General features: G+C 39.2%; 1 protein-coding gene across 5 annotated transcripts in view; it reads right to left on the reverse strand.

Annotated features, from left to right (window-relative positions):
• Nucleotides 1-21821, reverse strand: part of FAM118B (family with sequence similarity 118 member B) — a 45645-nt gene extending 23824 nt beyond the window's left edge. For 2 of the 5 annotated variants that reach the window (XM_008688293.2, XM_008688291.2), the window contains exons 1-3: nucleotides 21789-21813; nucleotides 5501-5570; nucleotides 404-496 (exon numbers count right to left, since the gene is read on the reverse strand). In XM_008688293.2, coding sequence (XP_008686515.1) covers nucleotides 404-489 — 86 coding nt within the window. In that variant the 5' untranslated portion in view covers nucleotides 490-496; nucleotides 5501-5570; nucleotides 21789-21813. Of the gene's footprint in view, nucleotides 1-403; nucleotides 497-3832; nucleotides 3876-5500; nucleotides 5571-21788 lie in introns of those variants that run through there. The other 3 variants (XM_008688294.2, XM_008688292.2, XM_040631060.1) reach the window with 3 other exon arrangements.
• Nucleotides 21822-21896: the final 75 nt, after the last annotated feature.

Genomic DNA, 21896 nt, shown 5'->3' on the forward strand with positions numbered 1-21896 from the left:
AAAGAGTGTGTGATGTGTGTGTAGGTGGGGGCAACATGTGGGAAGAGGCTCTAGGAGGGCAAGCCTAATCTTCATCTTCCTTAACTAGAAAATAGATAAAACCAAAAAACTAAAAAATAGCAGTATATATACAGTATTTAAAAATATGGATGCAAGGATTAGAAGAAAGTTATCTCTAGAGAGGGATAAGGCATTATAAGCTTTGAAGTACTGACTTATAAATTAAGCACATTTATGACCTTTTTAAAAATAAAAATTAAATCCAAAATACAAATAATTTTTATATGAAGGTCAGTATTAATTTGTGCAAACAACTGGGTTATAGGGCAGTTTTGTTATTTTTTGTCATCTACCATTAATGGTAATTTACTAAATGTTCCTCGGATTCCCTTCCCTTGTTTACCTGGGCTTTTTGGTGGGGGGTGCGCCATCACTGAAGAATCCAAGAATCTTGTCTATATCAGAGGCCTGGCTCCCTGTAGAAGCCATCCAGTTTCTAAAATAGATTAAACACCACAGACCACAATTAGATCTGTAATATATACCATTCAAAACAGCACACACGTTCAACAGTTTTAATGAGGTGCATACCCTAAAGGTGTTCTAGAGGTATTCCCTCAACAGAGATTCATTAATTAATGAGCATTCCAAACTTAAAGAATTAAATTCATCTAAAAGAAATTAACCTTGAAATTATGACTTTGGTGCTCCATACTGTCATCTTGTTCCTGTTCCGGAAGGCTCCCCCTACCCCCTTTTCCCCAAAACAAAACAAAAATCGATGTCAATTCATGTCAATTATTGGCCATCACTTTGTGAAGCCTAAGAACTACCTGCGTTTCTCCCCTGACATAGGCTTGGGAAGACTTAGGGGATGAAAACAATCCATCGATAAGTGTGCTAATAGCTCCCAGTTATCCATTTACTATCAACTAAAGAAATCACTGAGTCAAGAATAGAAGAATCAATACTAATTTGCTGATTGTTAGACATTCCTTGTTGCTGAACAACTACATCCTCACAGGCAGTGAGGCATGTCTCCCTAGCTGAGCAGAGTGGACTCTGAGACACTGTGATAAATGGGAAAGGTATTATCAAGCAAAGACGAAAAATGACCAATTATGTTCAGGTGATGGGATAACTAGAAAAGTAAGAGAATTACCATGGATTAGAATTATAATGAGAAGTTTTAATTGCTCAAAATTTTAGTCAACTTGCTAAATCTAAGGACCATTAATTCTAAAGCAGAAATATTTTTGTTTTTTTTTTTAAAAACAGCGATACTTTAAATAGTGTGTACACACACATACACACACATCCAACAGACAATACATAGTATCCGAGCTGTAGGTGTTTTATTATTATTTCATTGTCAATGTTCAGAAATAACCAGGGGCGTCTGGGAGGCTCAAACATCTGACTCTCAGTTTTGGCTCAGGTTGTGAACTTAGGGTCTTGATCTCATGAGTCATGGGACTGAGTCCTGCGTTGGGCTCCACGCTGAGCAGGGAGTCTGCTTGAGGATTCTCTCCCCCTACCCCTCACCCCACGCAGCCCCTCTCTCTAAATAAATAAATAAATCTTCAGAAAGAACTGAATTACTACTAATTATATCAAGTTTACTGTTTAGGGGAAAGCTTTTTCTTTATGTAAACATTTTCTAAAGTTTGCTGAATTAATTTTTCTGGTAAACAGAAGGCTTAGTTCCTTACCCCATATTGCTTTGCACACAATGGAATTCTTTAATCATTAGGAAAATAGGAAAGTCAAAATCATAAAGTGAGTTAGGAAGTAGGCCATCTTTCTAGCCAAATCTTTGATTCTCTTGGTGAGAAAGCTGGGGCTCAGAGAAGACACATGAATTACTTAACTCAGTAAGTTGTGCCTTAATAATCGTTGGAGATGCCTGTTACACATACGTGTTCTTAAAAATAAGGTCTATCAATTAGCTTAGAAGACAGTACATAGTCTCGTGCTCTAAACTCAAATTACTGAACCAGAATCTCCAGAATCTTCAGGAGAGTCTCATGAGGAGGCAAAAAGGAAACATCCAAATGAAAGGCAACAATTTTCCTACAATCCAGCTATTCTGTTAAATGTAGGACATTTAACTCAGGAGGCACACCACCTGCTATTCTCCCTTCATTTAAGTGTATTCATCATTTACTGCAGTCAGTACCATCCCAGTTTGCTAAGAGTTAATCACCATTAAAATAATTTCATTAAGTTTTAATTTATTTAATTTTCTAAAGTCTAGTCTATGCTCTAGGTTGGAGAAGAAGTGGTAGAAGAATCTTCTACCATATGTGGGACAGCCCATTAGCTTGGGGATAGTTTTTAAAAATACACAATGAAAAGTGTGTATGCTCATGCTCTTTCCTTAAACATGGTTCTAAAAGGCCATCATCTGAACAAAGTACACCCATGCAAAAAATACTCTGTATTAAGAAAGATTAAAAAGTAAAAAGGGAAGTAATTTAATGTTTATTAAGTTTTGAAGACAGACATCTTTGGAATTCAGCGCTCAGTTCAGCTACTAAACCAGAGTTTGAACAAACTGTTAGTGCTTACCACATGCCAAATGCTATTTACAAATATTAACTCATGTAATCCCTATAAGCTTATGAAATATCATTATTATCCTATTTGAGAGATGAGAAAAAGGAAGGACAGAAAGGCTGGGTAGCATAATTCAAACTAAGGTTGTCTGCCTCCCAAGATCATGGTCTGAACCATTCTATTTATTACAACCTAAAAATGTTCTCCAAATATTAGCATCTCACTTTTTTGTTCATTTGTTTTTAATTTGCAGGCCAAAACTATCAAAAGAGGAAGATCCCCCATTCCAGAAAGATTTACTTGAAATAATTCTGTGTAATGCTTAACAGCTGCTACACGACCAGGTGCTCTGCTGATGTAATCATGAAACCCACTTAAATTCAGAAGCTGAATGAAACAGCTTTTTCTGGTGACAAGTGCTATTTGTTACATACCCCCCTACCACCACTAACCTACCTAGACCGGTCCTATCATTTTCTCCTGGAAAATATGCTAGGCCACTTTTGCTGGATTCTAACAGATGGTAAATTCTTGATGTCTAACACCTGAATACTAAACTTTCTTATTTTTCTTCTTTACAGAGTCAACTATTCTGAAGGTCCATTCATTCTACATAATTTAAGAGAATTAAATATGGCCGACAGCTCCCAACAAGTTGTTACTACAATGTTTTGGGTCCTCTTATTTAGGAACCCAATGAGAAGAAATTCAATATCACATTATATTTGATCATATACACATCCTGTTTTGTAACAGGATAACATCTTTCCTTCAGGCTAAAGGATGTCTCATATGCTACAATCTCACAGATACACCCCTAGTGGCATCAAAGCATAAACCATATCTTATTTCTTCCAGGGTACTGTTTCAGGGGGGAAAAAAAATCCGTTTTAGTGTTTACCCTAAACAACATGCAGTTACTTATAAAAAGCTTCCACACCGATTGTGAAAATCTTACAAAGAATTCCTAACATGCATCAACTAGTTCACACATTAACTTCTTCATGTGATCACTATTTGAGCTTTTCATTTTAGTGGGGCTTGCTATGTACAGCAGAGGTGGGAAAAGCTTTTCTGCCACAAGAAGACAAAGGCAATTACCTATGGCAGTGTCTTTGTTCCTACAATTACTGCTAAAGCCACCAAAAAATCCTTCAAGACCAAGAGAGTTCAGCAAAATAAAAGTCAGATATTTGGTAAACGCTGAGAGAAATAACAGCAATCTCATTAAATTCTGTAAGGGCCAAGTCTGCATATAAGAAGGGACACTTACACTGTGAAACCTGTCAGCTTGGCAGGAAATAGAATGCTTCCATCTGGTGAATGAAAGGGAAAAATCAAGGCAAGCGTTTTGGGAAAAATCCATTAAGAAACATGGAAAAGGGACAAGAGGAAAAGGGGTAGTTATAGGGCTGAAATTCAATTCATATAAACTAGATGACGTGTGGATTTGAAAACATTAACGAATCATAGTAGCTCTTGCTTTCCTAGCATCTTGGTGCTGCAATGACAGCAAAATCTGGTTCCTCTTCCGGTTCAAGAATCAGAGTGAGGTCTCTCCCTGTGCTTCCAGTGTGCAGTGTTCAGCTCAAACAACTGGCAAGCCAGAGGGCACTCAGAACACATTTTGGCATATGGGGGGGATGGAATAAATCAAAAGGAGAGAAAAGTTCTAATGATGGCATTTTTGCCCGGAAATAAAAGATCTACAAATAACTAGCTGAGGAAGTGGTACCTTTCTTGCCTTAAAATATCAGTTGTACTTATAGCAAGCTTTCCCCCATTCTATTTAAGAAAAAAGGGGGGGGGGTGCCTGAGCCCAGGCCAGGGCTCCCTGCTGAGCAGGGAGTCTGCTTCTCTCTCCCTCTGCCCTTCCCCCTGCTTGTGCTCTCTCTCGCTCTTGCTCTCTCTCTCAAATAAATAAGATCTTTAAAAAAATAAAATAAAATCCAAAATGGTATCACAATGTACTTAACATGTTTTAAAAAAGAAAATAAGACTGTGACTAGAATAAAGACTGACTTATTTCTCTACCACAAACACATAAAAGGGTTAACTTCATTTTTTAAGGGAAGAAGATAGTCATCCTCCAACTTGGAAGAAACCAAATCCCTCTAGTTGTGGCTTTTGGACTAATTCCAACACATCTGGTTTTCAACAACTATGGGGGAGGGAGAAAGGAAAAGATACCCAGTATAAAGTACTACAGAAGCATACTCAACAAGCTTGTTGACAATTAACAAATCAAATGTTTTACTCAGGTAGTTGGTGAATTCAGTTCTATAACGTAGACTGTACCCTTTCCTGTCAGTGTATAAAACAAATTTCCCATTTTCTTCCTACACACACACACACACACACACACACACACACACACAGATGAAACTGATATAGAGGCATTACATCTACACGTGCTAGGGCTGGATTCCTCTGTGTAGCCCAGTCTTGAAGCATTTCCTCTACCTCGGGTTAACTCAGTTTGCTCTTACTTCTGTATCTAAATTGTATGGGCCTGACATCCTGTATGTCCTGTCAGATAAGATCTGCATCACACCTACTTCCTGAAAATCTGCTGTAACGTAGCCACTGATAAAGAGCCAGAGGGATACTACTGTCTCTTGGTATTTTACCAGCAAACACTGACCCATATATGAGCAATATATAAATGACCTCATCAGAGGTAGGTTTCTAAAAGACTTTAAAGAATGAGAGGATTGCCCCAAATTCTAGAAAGTCTTTTAATTCAAGTCCTAAGATCAACCACATTGGTATTCCAGGCTAGAGAGCTCAGATGTTATTTATAGATCAGTTATTTTCAATGATAAAACCAAAGGAACACATCACATATAGGGAACAAAATTGTTTCAAGAAGGAATAGTAAGACATCCAAATAAAAATTTCATTTGAATTAGAAGTTGTTGACTGAAGTTGATGATTTTACCGTGCAAAGAATGGTAACTTCCTTCTTTGTCACTGCTTTCCCTCCCGTGAAGCTTCTGAGAAGGTATACCCTGAAAACAATGACACAGGATGCTAAGGAAGGAGACTTTAATAAAATATCTTCCATGTATCAGGTAGTACAATCACACAATTTCATCGCAAATGACACAGGGTATTCACTGAAAATGAGATTAAATAAATCTTCAAGGGCAAGATTTTATGTTCTAGGGAGTCCTTGAAAACTACATCCCTCCTCTGAAGACAGTGAGGCTTACATATAGCAATACTGTCAAGGGCTTACTTTTCAGGCCAAAAGAGCACACACAACACTGCTGCATACAAATGCAGATTCATCCAAGTTCCGGAGATCCCAGAAGATCTCATCATTACAGACGATCTCTCTCTGACTTCAAATCTGACCAGCCTTAAAGAAGGGAAGACTTTTCTATCATAACAAAAATAAAAATGTTTATTAAGAATATCCCACCTAATTTCCACCCCTTTTCACTTTCTGGAGGATTTCTGAATCAAACACTACTTAATTTGACAATTTAACTTAAAGCTTGGCAAATGTTATGATTAAAAACTGTAAGTTTACCTGAATCACCAGTGATTAAGTGAACTCACAGTCAACCTGAGGTGAAATACCTCAGAGGTCCCTACACTGTGGCCATGGAATCCAACCCCATTAAAAAGCAAAACCAAGGACAGAATATAAGATACAAAGTAGATTTGTTTTATAATTATTCTTAGAGTTAACTAAAAGGAAAATAAAATGTTCTTCACTAAGATAAACAAAAAGAAATCACTCAAGTCCAATTTATTTATTACTTTCAAGTTCGTGTTCAAGTGCATAATTACCTTAAACAGATATAACAGATAAAAAAATAACTGAATAGACACCCATCTTAGGTTCTTAATTATGTTGAAAACTCAGTTATCAGAATACCCAATAAAGAGTGACTAACAATAAACTTGCTTTGAGTGTATTCAATTTCTTTTAATCTTGTCATATAACAGCTATAATGTCTACTAAATGTTAGGTTCTTAAACTTCCCACTTAGAATGGCAACGGAGGGGCGCCTGGGTGACTCAGTCGGTTAAGTGTGTGACTCTTGATTTTGGCTCAGGTAGTGACCTCGGGATCATAGGATCAAGCCCCACATAGGGCTCTGCGCTCCACAGAGTCTGCTTGGGATTCTCTCTCTTCCTCTCCCTCTGTACCTCCCAACCGTGTGCACACATTCTGATAAATAAATAAATCTTGAAAAAAAAAAAATGCCGATGGAACTGGAGGCTTAAAGGGGTGGCAGTATTTCCTTTAAAAGAGGGTTAAAAAAAAAAAGAGGGTAGACTACTAAATTTTGGGGTAATTCATAGGCAGTCCTATCTGGAGGAAGAGAAAAAGCCCTGCAAGTTTTTCAAAAGTGCTTCTAATTCACAGTTCTATGAACACATACCATTTCCCCTTTTTTCAGCAAGAAGTACAGCTGACCCTTGAACAATGTGGGAGTTAGGGGCACCAACCCCCTCCATGAAGTCAAAAATTCATATATACTTTTGACTCCCCCACACTACTGTTGACCATAAACCTTATTAGTAACATAAACAGTTGCTTAACACATATTTTCTGTTATATGTATTATGTACTGTATTCTTATAATAAAGCTACAGAAAATAAAACGTTAAGAAAATCACAAGGAAGAGGGGCGCCTGGGTGGCACAGCGGTTAAGCGTCTGCCTTCGGCTCAGGGCGTGATCCCCGCGTTATGGGATCGAGCCCCACATCAGGCTCCTCTGCTATGAGCCTGTTTCTTCCTCTCCCACTCCCCCTGCTTGTGTTCCCTCTCTCGCTGGCTGTCTCTATCTCTGTCAAATAAATAAATAAAAAATCTTTAAAAAAAAAAAAAAGAAAAGAAAAGAAAATCACAAGGAAGAGAAAATACATTTACAGTAGCATATCATATTTAACAAAAATAAATCTGCATATAAGAAAACAATCCCATTCACAATTGCACCAAAAACTAAAATACCTAGGAATAAACTTAACCAAAGAGGTGAAAGACTTGTACTCTGAAAACTATAAAACACTGATGAAAGGAATTCAAGGTGATGCAAAAAAAAAAAAAAAAAGAAGAAGAAGAAGAAAGAGAGAAAGAAAGAAAAGATATTCCATGCTCAAGTTGGAAGAATAAATATTATTAAAATGTCTATACTACCTAAAGCAATCTAAAGATTTAATGCAACCCTATCAAAATGCCAACAGCAATTTTCACAGAACTAGAACAAACAAATCCTAAAATTTGTATGGAACCACAAAAGACTCGAATAGCCAAAGCAATCTTGAAAAAGAAAAACAAAACTGGAGATACCACAATTCCAGATTTCAAGTTATATTACAAAGCAGTAGTAATTAAAACAGTATGGTACGCACACACAGATCAATGGAATAGAACAGAAAACCCAGAAATAAACCCACAACTATATGGTCAATTAATCTTTGACAAAGGAGGAATGAATATATTATGGGGAAAAGTCTTATCAATAAATAGTGTTGGAAAAACTGACATCCACATGCAAAAGAGTGAAACTGGACCACTTTCTTTCACCATACACAAAAATAAATTCAAAATGGATTAAAGACATAAATCTGAGACCTGAAACTGTAAAAATCCTAGAAGAGAACACAGGGAGTAATCTCTTGGACACTGGCTGTAACATTTTTCTAGCTATGTCTCTTGAGGTAAAGGAAACAAAAGCAAAAATAAATATTGGGATACATTAGAATAAAAAGTTTCTGCACAACAAAGGAAAAAGTCAACAAACCTAAAAGGCAACCTACTGAATATGAGAAGATATTTGCAAATGACATGTCTGAAAAAGGATTAGAATCCAAAATATATAAAGAACTGCTATTAACTCAACACCCAAAACACAATCCAATTAAAAATGGGCAAAAACATGAACAGACACTTCTCCAAAGAAGACATACAGATGGCTAACAGACACATTGAAGATGTTCAGCATCACTCATCATCAGGAAAATGTAAATCAAAAGTACAATGAGATAATCACCTCACACCTGTCAGAATGGCTAAACTCAAAAACACAAGTAACAACAAGTGTTGGTGAGGATATGGAGAAAAAGGAACCGCCTTGCACTGTTGGTGGAAATGCAAACTGCTGCAGCCATTGTGGAAAACAGTATGGAGGTTCCTCAAAAAATTAAAAAATAGAGCTACCCTAGGATCCAGTAATCGCAGTACTGAGTATTTATCCAAAGAATACAAAAACACTAATTCAAAGGGATACATGCACCCCTATATTTACTGCAGCATTATGTACACCAGCCATCTATGAAAGCAGCCCAAGTGTCCATCAATAATTGAACTGATGAAGAAGAAGTGGTATGTACATACAGTGGAATATTATTCAGCCATAAAAAAGAATGAAATCTTGCCATTTGCAACAACACAGATAGAGCTAGAGAGTATAATGCTAAGCAAGATAAGTCAGTAAAAGAAAGGCAAATATCATAAGATTTCACTCATGTGTAATTTAAAAAACAAAACTAAGAAGCAAAGGGGGGAAAAAGAGACAAACCAAGAAGCAGACTTTTTTTTTTTTTTTTAAGTAGGCTCCATGCCCAGTATGGAGTCCAACATGGGGCTTGAACTTACAACCCTGATATCAAGACCAGAGCTGTGATCAAGAGTCAGATGCTTAACTAAATGACCCAACCAGGCACTCCCAAAGACTCTTAACTATAGAGAAACAACTGATGGTACCCAGAGGGGAGGAGGGTGAGAAGGAGGGGTAAAATAGGGAATAAGGATTAAAGAGTACACTTATCATGATGAAAAAAATTCTACATAAAAGTGGACCCATGCAGTTCAAACCTATGCTATTCAAAGGTCAACTGTAGAATGTTTTGCTTCAGAAAGTCAAAGACCCATGCTTCTGAGCATTCTCTTTAGTGGCCTTACTTCAACTTCAGCCTCGTGGGAAACTAGGCTAGAAACGATGAACAGCAATTCACAGACAGGACTCAAATATAAAAAACAACCATGACAAATTGCTAAAGGAATTGGTAAGAAAGAAGATTAAGAAATTTAAAAAGATACTCTATGAAAAATAAAATTCAGAAACATGGGAAAAGATTATGGCAAGTACGGCTGGAACAACTCCAGTGATTGCAGTAGATAAATTAGTTCTTTAGAAAGCACACTGTGCATCTGAAACCAAGGGCACTGAATACATATACCAATGTAAAATACCTGATATGCATGGGACTTAGGTAATACTCTACTAGATTGTTATTGATTAGGACCTTATGAATGTAGTGTGATGATTTAGACTGGAAACTTAAGAAACACAAGGAAAACTTCACAGAGTCAAAAAACAGAAAATTAGACCACCCGATTAAAAATGTTGAAAGGATTTAGAGCTACTGAGTTTGAAAGAAATCAGGGAAGTAAACTAAACCTGCTCTAAAAGGGCAGTTTCCCCCTGACTAAGCCCAATCCTCAACACTACCACTGCTCCTTTTAGAGACAAGTACATTTGGCACCCCTGCCATCCTTTGCTATAAAACAAAGGCTTTAGGCTTTCAACCTGGAGACCTATAAACTGGAATGGTACTAAATGCTAGGTCTTAAGAGCATGTGATCCAACATGAAAAAGAGATTGTTGTATGTTTAGCTGCCCTATGAAATGAACTTAAACTTTGTGTTACTTTGGAATTACCTAATTCAAGACATGAGTCTAGGTGTTCATCAATTACCATCCACAGAACATTGACAGGATGGAAATTCTTAGCCCTATTATTCATGTATTTTGGCTTATGAACTTTTTTGAAATTGACTGAGGAGAAACTCGTTCCTAGAAAGCCAAGGAACTCCGTCCCTCCCTCTGACACATTAGCCTCTTTCCTGGTACTCAAACAGGCCTGGTACACTCTGGTCTAGGGGCTTTTCTTTGTATCGGTTATTCTGCTTGGTATGCTCTTCCCAAGTTTCAAGTTTTTGCTCAAATCATACCATTTCCATGATGCTACCTCGACCACCCTACTTAAAACTGTAATCTCTCCACTTAATGCATTAACTGCTCTACTTTTTAAAGATTTTATTTATTTACAGAGAGAGTGGGCATGAGCAGGGAGAAGGGCAGACGGAGAGGGAGAGAATCCCAAGCAGACTTGGCACTAAGCGCAGAGCCCGATGTAGGGCTCAATCCCACAACCCTGAGATCATGACCTAAGCCGCAACCGAGAGTCAGGCGCTCAACTGACTGAGCCACCCAGGCTCCCCTAACCGCTTTACCTTTTATTTCAAAGCCCATACCACTCTCTAGCATACTAATTATATTTATGACAAGCTTAATAAATATACTAATTATATTTATTATTTGTCATCTGTCTGCCTCCTCCCACGGGGAAGTAAGCTTTTCAAAGGTAGGAATCTTACAGTTCACCCTATATCCCAAGATACTAGAACAGTACCTGGCACATGGTAGGCATTCAGATATTTACTGAATGAACTAACTCAAATGCGAAATGCTGCTCATGATAGAATTACAAGAAAGAATTCCCGTATTACAGACAACACATTTCCTGCTAAAAGAAATACCCCATTAATGTTTTTAACATAGCAAAAACCATGAAAGACCATTTCTCTTTTCAATGACTCCACATTCCTGTGAACATTGTGTACACAGTAAATCAACAATCAGACTGTCATTTTCCAGATATGGCAATGATCATAACAGTCAGTGACGGTAATCTGATTCTAGCAGGCAAAAGAAGGATTTCAGACTTTAGGTTTCAAGACTATCCTCTGACACTAACTGAACATTTTTATATATAAATCATTTTATTTTTGTAACTCAAGTTTCTGACATCTAAGATGTAAATTGATTCGTAAAGGTAGATTCTTAAGGCAAGAACTCTTTCCTGGCAAATGACTCAAGGACATCAGTATTTCAGGCTAAGAAATCAGTTTTTGTATTTTATATATTAAATCTATCTAAAGTGCTTTACACATGACTAGAGAAGAAGAAAAGCTTATGTAGTGGCAAAAGGGATTTCAAAACACAAATTGGATTAAGTCACAGTTTAAAGCCATTCAACGGCTTCTCACTGTGGTAAATAAAACTAAACTCCTCACATCATGGCTACAAGACCCAGCCTGACCTGACACCTGCAAGTCCTCTTTATAACATCCCATCCACCCCTCTCCTTCATTCACCAGGCTCTAGAGCCACACAGGACACACAGACTTGCCCAGCTCACACACAGACCATGGCTTAGGGTGGTATATTCTCCCAAATATTTCTGCCTACCTCCCATCCTTGAAGCCTCAGCTTACATGTTACCTCACGGAGTCTGCTTATCCACCCCCCTCAACCCCACTGATACTTCAGCTCCTTATCTGCATCTCTTAACACTTGGAATGACTGGCCTCTCACATAAGAATAAAAGCTCTTTTAGGACAAGTACAGTCTGTCTTATTTGTCATCCTATCCCCAGCCCCTAGCACAATCTCTGTTACACAGTATCTATACAGCACAGTAAATGCTCACATATATGCTGACTGAATGAGTATAGACCTACTATTAGTTAATTTGAGGTCTAAGAGATCAACTGACACTTAATTGTATAAGCTGTAAACACAGGGTGAGTGGGTCAAGCTGTAGGGCTGCATCTTTCACGCCGAAAAAATACCTGCTGTGACTGATGCCCATCGCCCACTTGTTTAAGGCTAAGGTTCAGTGCTACACATAAAATTCTCTATCGCTTTGGAAATCGTCATCTTTTGGTTTTCTCCTTCCCCACTACAAGAAAAGAAACTAAGATTACATAGTATTTTTGTGAAAAGCCTATAGATTTGCTTTATAAAACAAAGCTATGTGTACTTAATTCTGCCCACTTCTGGGGCGACTGGGTGGCTCAGTCAGTTAAGTGTCTGTCCCCCCGCATCCTGGGTCATGATCCAGGGGTCCTGGGATCAAGCCCTGCACCACATCGGGCACCCGCTCAGTGGAGAGCCTGCTTCTCCCTGTTTGTGCGCTCGCTCTCTCAAATAAATAAAATCTTAAAGAAAAAAAAATTCTGTCCACTTCTATTCCATAGTTTTCCTTTGGCCTGATCATGACTACATTATGTATATGCTTACAGAGTTTAGAATGATAGGACTGTATTAGTCCCAGATTGTTGAGTTTTCACATTCAAATATCCATTAAATGCCAGGCCCTATGCTAACAATATTACCATTACCACACCCACCTCACCTCTACCAAACACTATATCCTATTTGCAATGAGCCGGGCACTGCTGTCTACGCTTTACAAATGTTCATGCTTCTATGAAGTAGACACCATTATCATCACATAAAACAGATATCACAGATAATGGAATTGGGGCACAGAGATGTTAAATAATTTGCTATAGGTCACACAGCTATTAACGCACTAGCTATTAATACACTGGGAGGCTGACTCGGAGTCCACACTGTGAAGACACAATGCTGTCTCACCAAAGATGACTAAGATCATACCCGGAAGGGCCATGCCTTTAAAAAGTCTCCACCTTTTAGGGGAAATAGAACTGTAAACAAATATGTTTAACACATTTGTGCTAAGTGTAATATACTTGTATGAGGTACAGGAAAGATTAACAATTGTGCTCAAGGAAGATCAAGAAAAGCTTTATGGGAGACAGATACCACCACGGCAAAATTCAGTGAAATAATTAGTATTTATCTTCCTTTAGGTCTTGGAAGCATCTGACACTTCACTCTGTTCTCTTCTGGATGATGTATTTTCCGGATTTTCCTCCTGTCCCTCTAGGGGAAGCTCTTCTTCCTCTGTCCAGTCCCTAAATATTGAGGGTCCTCAGCAAACTGCTTTAGGCTCTCTGTCCAGTCACTTCACATATTCCCTCCCTGCCCCCTCCAGCCACTCCAGTGGCTTAAAATACCAACTAAATGCTAAGGACTCCCTTATCTCAATCTTCAGCTCAGACCTCTCCTGTGTTTCAGACCCAGGAGATACCTGGATTACACAGCCCTTCACAACTCAACGGTACTTTCAAACATACTTCAAACTTAAAGGTCAAAAAACAGTTCAACAATCTGTTCCTTATCATGTGTTGTTAGGTCTCTGACAGGCAGAAATAATCTCTGGGTCATAGGGTTATAGGTGATTATTTCCCTCTTTCTGTTTCAAGCACCAACATGAGTATTTATTGATTTTGAAAGAACAGTCATATACTTTAGGAATGTACTTGTAAGTCAATTTCAATAATCCTTAAGAGCAAGAGAATGGTGGATGAAAGGCAACTCAGGAAAGTGGTTTAAGCTTGTAACCTTAGTGTAGTTTGATATTCTTTCCAGGATATTTGCTTTTTTCTAATAAAAATTAACTGAAAAATATTCTCTTTGACCTGGAAATGAACTGAGAGAGGAAAGCACTATTTAGACCTGAACCAAGAATCGGAAAGCTAAAAAGAAGGAGGTATGATCTGCCACAGAGGCCACGACAACAACTAGAAAGATCAGGCTAAGTTAGAAGGAACAGCTTTAAAAGCATTGCTTTGCTGAGCAGGTAGCCTCAGTAACAAAAAGTAGCCAGTAAAAATAACTGAGGAAAGAAACAGGTGAGAGGAAAAACAGGTTAGGAAGACCTAAAAACATACTTTGTTAAAAAGTGAAGGAGGTCAGCGCAAGACGGAGGGAGGAGCTGGAGGGAGCAGCAACAGAGGGTGGAGCCCAAGAGACAGGGACACTTTATCAGGGAAATGAAAGCACCTCCCCTCCTTGACTAGCAAAGGAAAAGGTCCCCGGGAGGCCCTGCCGGAAATACGTCATGTACAGTAAAGTACAAAGACCAAAAGAAAACCACCCTGTAATCCCACCTGGTGATAACGATATTTTGGTTTCTGTGGAGAAAAGCAGTTTTCAAGAGAAACTCTTGGAAAAAGTACAAGCATGCTGGTTTCACGCTCTTTTCATTTTTTTCTTTCAACTTTTCTTCCTTCATCTTAGTGAAATTAACTTTTAACAGTATTCAAATAGCTTGTAGATTCATCAAAAGATCTGCAGTAGATGTTTCTACAGTCCAATAAAGAAAGCAGCAGTGCATTCTAGTGCCTGAGGCCAGTGAGGAAATCAGGGTGAATGAGACCGTGGAGTGAGTGAGCAGACAGCTAGACCCTCTCCAGTCCTGGTGGACACGGCTTAACGGGATCTATAAAACTGTGGGGTGAAGCACTAAGTTCTCATTACATGCAGGGGCTTGCCATTACTTGGGGGTTGATATTCATTCCGGAAATAGATTACATAAAGCTGCTGCAAGGCAGAGAGCAAAAACTGAAGAACTTCAATGGGTCCTCTTTGAAGCTATCGTATCCATGTAACAAGAATGGATATTATGAAAAAGGATCAAAGAGAGAGAAAAGAGGGGAGGGGGGAAATCAGAGAACTAGGAGAAGAAAATGTCCCAGAACAGAAGGACATTACTTTCCAGAATGAAAGGGTCCACGGAGAACCCACAACAATGGATGAGGAAAGACCCATTCCATGGTACACCATTAAGAAAGTCCAGAACACCAGGGATAGAATATTCTCAAAGCTTCCAGTGAGAGAAAAGAAAAAAACCAAACCAACAAAACAAGGTCTCATAGAAAAGGATTTGATTGCTCCGTCTCTAGAGCAATTACAGATAACAGACAGTACAACCAAGCCTTCAAAATTCTGAGGAAAATTATTTTCAAACCTACAATTCGGTAACATTTCCAAACTATCAGATGAGTGTGAGGACATTCAAATACTTCTTAGGAAATAAAGAGGTAAGCCAAGAAATGGGACACGAGTGCCAGCCCAGGAGGCGAGGGAAGGGCAAGGGCAGTTCCTGAATGATACCTGGAGAGTTCCATCGGAAACATCAAGTGACACATCTGAGCTCACAGAAAATGTTACTGACAAGAATGTGACAATTATCTTGGAGTATCTGGGAAAAAATTAACAGTATGTAAGTATGTGAAAAAAACAGTCAAAGGTCAACCTAAACACAAGAGCGGAGCTGAGACAGATCATCTAGCTCAACAGGCCAAACACTTGGGGGGAGAAAAAAAGCAAGAAATAACATATCGAATGATTTAGAAATATGCAGATAATGCCTGAGGAAAGAGCAAAATAACTGAGTGCCTGCCTCTAAAGAATGAAATTATGAGGTGGGGAGAATGGATGGACTGGCTTTTCTCCCCCCATTCATTTAGCACTATCTGACTCTTTAAACCATTCATGGGAATTACTTTAATAAAAAACAAAATAGAAAGGGAACAAATAGCAACATTTAAAACTGGCCATTTTTCTCTCTACATTCTTCAGTAACCTTACCTTTCTTCTAGTTTATCCATAAACAAAAGAACTTTTAGCCCCAGGCCTTGTTGAGCAGGAAGGAGGGAGGGCAATAGATTCCTGTTTTTTTTAACTCAACATTTTCCTGAATCAAAATTTCTAGAGGAGGGATCTGTAGACTGAAAAGTATGATGGTAGTTCTTACCATCAACCAAGTTGGGGAAATGCTGCCTAGTACATGGGGATCAGTGAACTCAAGCATGGATTTGGTTTTCTAACTCAGTTAACAGTGCAGCTCTCCTATTAACAGCTAGTGGAGGTTATTTTCATTAACCCAATGATATCATTAGAGTAAAACTCTTACAGCATATTCCAATCATTAACAACTCAAACACACACCAACAATCTAATCTTTAACATACTGTTGTTCAAATTTTCAAATGTAGAAAATAGGTTTATTCAACGTAAGCAACTATCTGTTGCAAATACCTTCTTGAATTTCTCTAGAGATCCTGATATCCTCTTGCTTTTATCCAACTACATGGTTGAACAGTCCCTCAATTTCCCATTGTTCATATTCTAGAAACGTGGTTTTCCATGTTCACCCTTTCAATGTATATTCCTTTTCCTTAAGATACTTAGCTCATCTTCATTTATATAAATGCCACAAAATACACAGTTCTTCACAGTCTTGAAAATGCTCTAATGGAATGACCTTATTCTAACTTATAATCATGAAATGTTAATAACTTGAGTACCTTCTACATGCTAGGCATCCCATATATTGATTTTGTTGCTCATTGCAACAATATTATTAGATATTATTAATTCTGCAACACATATGGAAAACGGAGGCTGAGAATAAATGCTTGTAAATGACAAAGCCTGGTGCAAACCTCAGTGTTTTCAAAGCTCATGCTCTAAAAATACCACACTGCCTGACTTCTAGCAAGCACTGGAATTTCAGAAATCATCTAATTGTTCACCACACCTGCTTTTTGGGGCGAGAAATTTAAGGTCCAAAACGCTGAAGTGAATCACCGAAGTGGCAGAATTAGACTAAATTCCGTATCTCTGATTCTTACTCTATTTAAGACTTATTTAACAAATCTATGAACCTGGTGCTATACTGGTATGCAGGACATACCTAATATTTTTTGAGCCTTAACTACGTGCTAAGTTCTACACAAGCGCTTTAACCTGCATGAACTCACTGAATCCTTACAGTAGTCCTAAGGTAGATACTATCCACATGTCACAGGACAAAGAACTTTTAGTGAGAGAGGTTAAGTAACTGGAACAAGGCTACACAGCCAGCAGGTTGCACAGCCAGGATTTTGAAACCATCTTTCTGACTCCAAAGTGCAAGCTCTAAGCCAGTGTGCTCTGAGCATCCTAAGGTACACGCTGCACGTCCCTTCTGAATGTCCACAGTTTTATTTTTCTAATTCAAAGAGCATGCATGATGCGTGGACTTTTCTCGAATCCCAATGCAAACACATTAACTATTTAAAAAAAGAGAGACCAATCGGAAAATTTGTCAACCGACTGCTTGCTTAGTGATACTAAGAAAGGTGTGATAATGTATTGTGGTTTTGTTAAAAACCAGTCCTTATCTTTTACAGACACATACTGAAGTGTTTACAGATGGCTCAACATCTGTTGGGGGTGGGGTGTAGAACAAGAGTGGTCCTGTGTTGGTTGATTTTGTTAGAAGCTGGCTGATGGAAACATGGGGTTCATTATTTTCTCTGCTTCTATAAATGTTTGAAATTTACAATTAAGAAAAAAAATGCATGATTAAAAAACTTGAAAAAACATGATATTAACAGTATTTGGGAAACAGAGCTAAGAATTATTTTTTTCCCCACTCTACATATTTTCTGTATTACTTTTATAATGGAAAACAAACTAAAGAAATTCTCTATTTTCTCTAAGTAGGCAGAGCTAGACTGCCCATAATCTAATGAGGTCAAAACACTGTGACAAACGCATTTCCCATCTCTTCATCAGTTAACTACTTTTCACAAACTTTTAGAAAGGTCACTTTGTAAGGATAAGTATGATCTTCAAATATAAACTAGCCAAGAGCATTAAGGCACATAAGAGAGAAATAAATTAGAGGCAGATTTAACAAATACAACTAACAATACAATTCCTCCCAATAGTTAGAGTTTGGTCAAAGACCTTGATTATGTAATGCTTACTTTCCTAAATGGTCAAACAGGCCACAGACTAGGATGTCCTCAGTCTATGGTGTGGTCAGGTGGGGACTGGACTCAGCCTCAGCTCCCAGGCCAGCTGTCTTTTGTGGGAAGCCTCCAGTTTTCCTCCATGAAACAACAATTATTTCCACATGTACCGTGATATGAAAAAGTCTGGGAAGGGGCGCCTGGGTGGCACAGCGGTTAAAGCGTCCGCCTTCGGCTCAGGGCGTGATCCCGGCGTTACGGGATCGAGCCCCACATCAGGCTCCTCCGCTATGAGCCTGTTTCTTCCTCTCCCACTCCCCCTGCTTGTGTTCCCTCTCTCGCTGGCTGTCTCTATCTCTGTCAAATAAATAAATAAAATCTTTAAAAAAAAAAAAAAAGTCTGGGAAGTACTGGTCTAAGCCTGACCTATCTTGAGCATCACTCAAAAGCCAAATAAAAGTATAAAGAGGGGCATTAGTATAATGGAAACTCTTTAAAATGCTGACTTGGAAAAAAGAACTAACACCCATATTACGGGTTATAACACAATGTTTTAGAAAAACACTGCTTTCTAAAATCTTTTTCTGTATCTGCACTCCCTCTCATGCCCCACTTGGGAAATCTTAAGGGATAATCCAGCACCATTCAATGAAGTAACCTCCAAATATAAATGTTAATTAACTCAGTGGCATAAGGTTAAATTCTGGGGACAAGGGCAGAATCTCGATTCTCTGTGCTTATGCTAAATGTACGCATTTATTTCAGATAAGTCTGAAAGAAATTCCACTTGTTAAGAAAAGTATGTAAGTGTCAATGGAAAATCTTCAAAGAACAGAAGGTTGGAGCTGTAAGGATCTTCTCTTAAAAGACAAAAAACTGAGCCCAAGTTACTTGCTCAGGTTCACAAGCAGCTAAGCTGGGACTAGTCCCCAGATCTCCCAGCTGCCAGTAACTGCACTTTCCAAGACACCTCCAAGGAGCTCCTGCTAATTGCTTCTTTGAATCTAAAACCAAAAACCATCCAAGTACTTCCTGCTCTTCAGGGAACTGAATTGTTGTTAATCTGCAACTTGCAAATCATTATTTGAGAAGCCAGAATCTAACTTCACGCCACTAATTAATCTTAAATTTGTGATACTTAAACACAAGTTCCTTTATTAGTCACTCTTTGTTTATATTTGTGAAATAAAAAGGTGATCTTGTTCTTGCACAGATCAGGAAATAGCCTCAAAAATGAATTATCAAATACTTTTTAAATAGTTATGTGGGGGGAACACATTACGATATATCAAAATCTATGTAAATAAGTCATGTTTGTAGAATGAAGGCACCACTAGACATCATTAATAGAATTTTCTTCCTTGTACTAAGAAAACAGTACAGACATGAGGTGTCCCCAACCAAAAAGAGAATGTGACATTGGTGCTGAAGTGGAAAAATGAACTGCTTAAAATAAAATCAATTGAATGAGGAAGAGGAATGAGGCAATATGGTATTAAAAAACAAAAGACAGACAACATATTCACATAAATTCTTGTATATGCAGAGAGGAACTCTAAATAACCACATGCTATAAACATTAAGATATAACTTCTGTACCCGTATTGGCTAAAGCTATGCTGTGATAACGAACAAACAAAACCTGTGAATTCTTCAAGTATCTCCTTCAGTTTCAAAAAGAAAAACCTGAATGTTCCTTCTCTAGAAAAAACTGACCAGTGTTTTTAATCTTAGGTACTACAGTGTGTACCTTGGGTTACCCTGAAACCCAAGAACACAAGCTCTGTGTCACCAGCATTGACATCTGAGTTGGTTCTTCATTTGTTTCCTGCCCCAGAATGCCAATCTGCAAGAACAGGTGTCCTTTCTTGAATGCCATTAAGCACAGGTTAAGGGAGAAACAGCCCTTACACAAAACCATAAAAGTCCTATACCTAAAACAAGCTTGTAATTAATGTAATGATATAAATTTAAATCCTGACATTCACAATCCAGAGTCCTTGGAAAAAGAGGCTTCACGTACCTAAGTGAAATTAGTAAAAGCAGAACCTGGGTCTGGAGCATATCAGTAAAGGATAGCAATTCTCAACTATTATAGATCTACATCTTACCTATGAATTTGCAGGTGGGAAAAAAAAGAGAGAAGTTGTTTCCCAACCTCCCTTGGGATTCTTCAAATTTCTATCCTGATCACCTGTCCTATTACAGAAACATACATACACAAGCCTTCCTCCCCACTCCTTACAAATACATTTACTCCTACCTCCATTCTTCAGGTCAAAAACTGACAGAAAGAAGACAATTCAAATGTTCAAACACATCTAATACACATCTGTGATGCACTGCACCCATCTAAGGAATGAGTATTTGTGAGTTTCCTCTGTGCCTGACGTGAGGATTACAAAGAAACCATGAGCAAGTCCTCAAGGGACTCAGTCTTCAACAGCAGCTGCCCATGATACATCCTGACCTGTACTCAAAATCAATTCAAACTCAAAGAACAGTACAGTGCAGGGGGAAAGACCACGGGATGAAGCATAACCTCCTTACTGTTCCTCCTGACTGGAGCATTCCACCTGATCTGCCTGCTATCAAAGCCCTCTTCTCTTCAATGTGTCCTGCATTCAACTGCCAGATTCATTTCTAGAATTCAAGGAGTCTCTCTCCTGCTCAAGAAGCTTCAAGCACTCCTCATTACTTACAACATCTACAAACTCTACTTCGACTTACGAAGTCTTCTATAGGTTAGCTCCACTCACCTGTTCAACTTTACTTCGTGCCCAATATGGCTCCCTTCCGCCAATCCCTTTCGGAGGGGTAAGTCGCAAACCTAATTCCTCACTACCTACTCGAACTCCTCAAAGAGCCTTCATTCTCAGCAGTCTTAAAAAAGTGTTTCCTCTAGTGTCGGTACAGATCCATTAGTTTTCTGAGCATGCCTTCGGAACTCGCCATTACGTTTCTTAACAAATGGCAGGTACGTCCCAAGGTATTTTTCACATTATCACCCCAACCAGAGGTGGGTTCATCTTTCCAGCCACCCCTCGGTGAAATCAGGGGAGTCACTTGCAGTTTGGGCATGGGAGTTCCAACACTGCACCTTAGAAGAGAGGGAGAGAGGTTTTGGGGCGGCTGCAAAGTAGGGAGGGGGGAAAATGAAGGAAGCATAAAAAGGAAGGGAAGGTCCGTGCTCAGTATTTTCAGTCTTGTCTTTGGAAGGAGCAGGGAGAGCGTAAGGGGGAGAGGAGACTCCAAAAAATGAATTCTTGAGGAAGAACACAAGAAACTCAAGGTTCCCCTAGGTGGGAATAGGAGCTGGGGCCCTTGGATAACGGAAGGGTTCCCCATCACCTCTGGGAGAGAAGGACAGGTTACAACCTGAAACAAAGAGGAGGTGAGGGGTGGAGAGCCTACAGAGATCCGGGCATCTCCGAAGGTCGAGCGGCAAGGAAATGAGAGGTGACACAACGCGTCCCTCGGGGGACTGGCCGGACACCAGGGATGTGGTTGCCAAGAGGGACGAGGTAGGCGCCTAAGAAGGCTCTGGGGCGAGCGTTTATGGGGCATCGCTTCCACGGGGCGCGGGGGCGGGGAAGTGTTTTTGAGTGGGGTCTTCTCCCACAGGGAGAAACGGTTCCCAGTGCAGTGCTCTCCGAGAACAGAAGCCCCGGAGATGCGATAACGTCAAAGCGTTGAAGAACCGGCATTTCCTAGCCCCAGCCCGGCTTCCCAACACACTCACCGAGTCTTCTCCAAACGCCNNNNCACCGCCCCACGTGACTCGGCCCAGACCCCGCCCCCACTCCCCCCCCACGTGATCCTCAGGACCCGCCCATTCCCTCCTCCCTCT

This window comes from Ursus maritimus, unplaced genomic scaffold, assembly GCF_017311325.1.
Source record: "Ursus maritimus isolate PB19 unplaced genomic scaffold, ASM1731132v1 scaffold_16, whole genome shotgun sequence".
Lineage (NCBI taxonomy): Eukaryota > Metazoa > Chordata > Mammalia > Carnivora > Ursidae > Ursus > Ursus maritimus.